The sequence below is a fragment of the Henckelia pumila genome, chromosome 1 (assembly GCF_033568475.1).
Source record: "Henckelia pumila isolate YLH828 chromosome 1, ASM3356847v2, whole genome shotgun sequence".
Lineage (NCBI taxonomy): Eukaryota > Viridiplantae > Streptophyta > Magnoliopsida > Lamiales > Gesneriaceae > Henckelia > Henckelia pumila.
The window spans coordinates 63,068,918-63,071,642 of record NC_133120.1 but is presented as its reverse complement, the minus strand read 5'-3'; the positions used below and the strand labels follow the sequence as shown (position 1 = coordinate 63,071,642).

The window sequence follows — 2,725 nt, the reverse complement described above, 5'->3', positions numbered from 1 at the left end:
AAGATTCTATCTATTATTTTATTATAAACAATACAGCAAATCAAAATCTTTACATTTCAAATTCATTAATCCAAACGCAACCTTCGGTCGAGCTTTGCCATAGATTTTGACTATATTCAAATATATTTTTGTTGTTTAGAAAAGTAATCCAAAAACTTGAAATCCGATCTATTTCATATTTATATCATATTTTCATGTTAATTAAGAAGAATTTATTATTATTTTTGGAATATAATTAGGAACAATTTCAAGTTTGTCCAATAACGATATGATCTAAAATACATTCTATTTTATATAATTAATGAGTAAATAAGTAAGATATTGATTTAAGATTTGATCTCGTATTTAATTATTAACAATAAAGCTAATCGAAATTCATGACTTTGAAATACTTTAGAACGCAACCTTATAGAATTTACTTATCTGAATTGATACAAGGATTTGTAAATTTGTTATTTACTTCTGTTTTGAACAACAAAACGACTTTAGTTTAAATTTTGTTTTTGAAAAATAACACTCTCAACTAGGGGTGAGCATTATTTCAGTTAAACCGAATTAACCGACCGAACCGAATGAATTCAAAAATTCAAAAATTTGATTTTAGTGTTAGAAAATTTCGGTTAATTCGGTTTGGTTTTTGATTTTCTTAAAAAAAAAAAAATCGGTTAATCGAATTATAAATAATTAAATTTTGAATTTTTTTATTAGGCTTTACATATAATTTATAATATATTTTTTAATGTGTTTATATTTAATATTGTATTAAATTTTTGTTACTTTAATTTTTTTTAAGCTTAATGTGTTTTATTATAATAAAAATATCATATTTTAATTATTAATTTTATAAAATTTTGTATTTTTTTAATTTTATTTTGTAAAAAAATCGGTTCAGTTAAATCGATTTTAGCATAAATTCAGTTCGGTTCGATTAGCCTAAACATAATTCGGTTAATTCGGTTCGGTTTTTGAACGAATTAACCGAATGCTCACCCCTACGGCGTCTCAACTCTCAAATGTCTCAAATGCGTGGAATTTTCTCATACCCCCTTCCCATTCAAGTAGCGTTGCGGGTTCGATCATCGTGTGAAACATATTTTCTACTAAAATATTGTGGAGGTATGCTATGGGGGTTGGCCATGTTGCTTTTTCCATCAGGTCTCTGCCGCTCGTGCACATCCTTTGATTAACCTCCGCATGAGCCAATGGACCTTGAGTCGCTCCCCTTCGAGGTCAACTTTTTTTAAATAAACAAAATAAAGTGTTGACTTAGGCTAACTTACCTGCAATCACGCGTCCACAAATCAAGAATCTTTTAGTGAAAAAACAAGGCCAAATCCCACAAACAACAGCAACTTAATTCAAAGCAATCAATCAATCGCCAAATAAAGAAGCATTCTTCACATCTCATGGATCATCACCAACATTCTTTCAAGACTTCCCGTCCTTGCCATCGTGCGTCTCAAGTGCGTTTGCAAGACATGGCTCCACTTACTCGACTCTCCCGAGTTCGCCAACCTCCATCTCTCTAAAACATCTCCTGGAATCCTTGTCCACCAACAACAGTGGGATTCGAGTCTTTTCGACTTCTCCGGATTCGAAGATGAACTCGGTGATCAGGTCCAATGCCACGAGCTTCACTGCGTTCCAGTCGCAAAATTCGACATTATCAAGATATTCCATGGATTTCCAACCATAGTAGGCTCGGTCGATGGTTTCCTTTGCTTGCGTTCCAGGCGGCCTTTCGACGATCTTTACATATTCAATCTGATCAAGCGCGAGTATATTTCGCTTCCAGCACCTCAAAGGGAAACAGCCTTTCCCTTTACAGTCTCACACGGGTTCGGTGTAAGCACCAACGGTGGCCAATACAAGTTGGTCCTTATTTTTCAAGAATCCGAACCCACAGGTATTCCAAGTTGTGATTCCCATGTTTACACTCTCGGAACAACTGGGAAGTGGAGATGCATTGCGCCCATTAGTATTACCCCATTGAATTACTGCTGCTATTCCATCGGAGCGTCTCTGAACGGAAATCTTCATTGGTTGGCAGCAGATGTAGACTACTGCAACGTTGGAGAGCTAGCCACAAGGGGAGAGATTTAACTTTTAAGCACATACATATAATTTTTTTTAAAAAAAATAATTAGTTTCTTGTTGGGCCGGGTCCTAAGACGGTGGGCCTACGTGATCTCGTTAAGAGGTTCGGCCCCACGTCGAAACAATTTGTGCGTAGAACAAATTTATTATTTTTATATTTAATAAATATAGTTATAATGAGAAAAAAAATTATATTATTATTTTTTATTAATTATAAATATTAGCATAATCGCACACACGTGTTGCGTGTGTATAAAATCATATAATATATTTAATATTATATGTTATGTATAAATATTATTTTTTTGATAATATTTAAATTTATTTATTTTTCATTTATAAAATAATATAAAAATATATTTAAAATTTATTTATCAATTATCTTATCTATAATGTTTACTTGAGAAAAATATGAAAATTTGAAATATGAAAATTTCAGAAAAAAAAACAAATAAAAATAAAAGTGTAATATTTATATTACATAAGGGTAATTTTGGCAAATGAAAAGATGATGTCTAAGGGAAAGATTCTTTATATAAAGGAAGAGATACACAGTTTTACCCGAAAAAAATTACAAAATTTGGAACTATCAAATTTAATTATAAATGTGTGTAATTGTTAGGATCGA

General features: G+C 31.6%; 1 protein-coding gene across 1 annotated transcript; it reads left to right on the top strand.

Annotated features, from left to right (window-relative positions):
• The first annotated feature begins 1,123 nt into the window (after nt 1-1,123).
• On the top strand, nt 1,124-2,103 carry LOC140863580 (F-box protein At1g53790-like). Its single transcript, XM_073267110.1, has 2 exons — nt 1,124-1,155; nt 1,434-2,103. Exons 1-2 carry the CDS (start codon nt 1,124-1,126, stop codon nt 2,101-2,103), a joined length of 702 nt encoding a protein of 233 aa, XP_073123211.1.
• The last annotated feature ends 622 nt before the right edge of the window (nt 2,104-2,725 follow it).

Excerpts from the sequence above, each read along its gene's own strand:
- LOC140863580 (XM_073267110.1), top strand. The coding sequence starts at position 1,124 with ATGGGGGTTGGCCATGTTGCTTTTTCCATCAG. Across the intron at positions 1,156-1,433 it reads CATGTTGCTTTTTCCATCAG|ACTTCCCGTCCTTGCCATCG; the intron begins GTCTCTGCCGCT and ends CATTCTTTCAAG.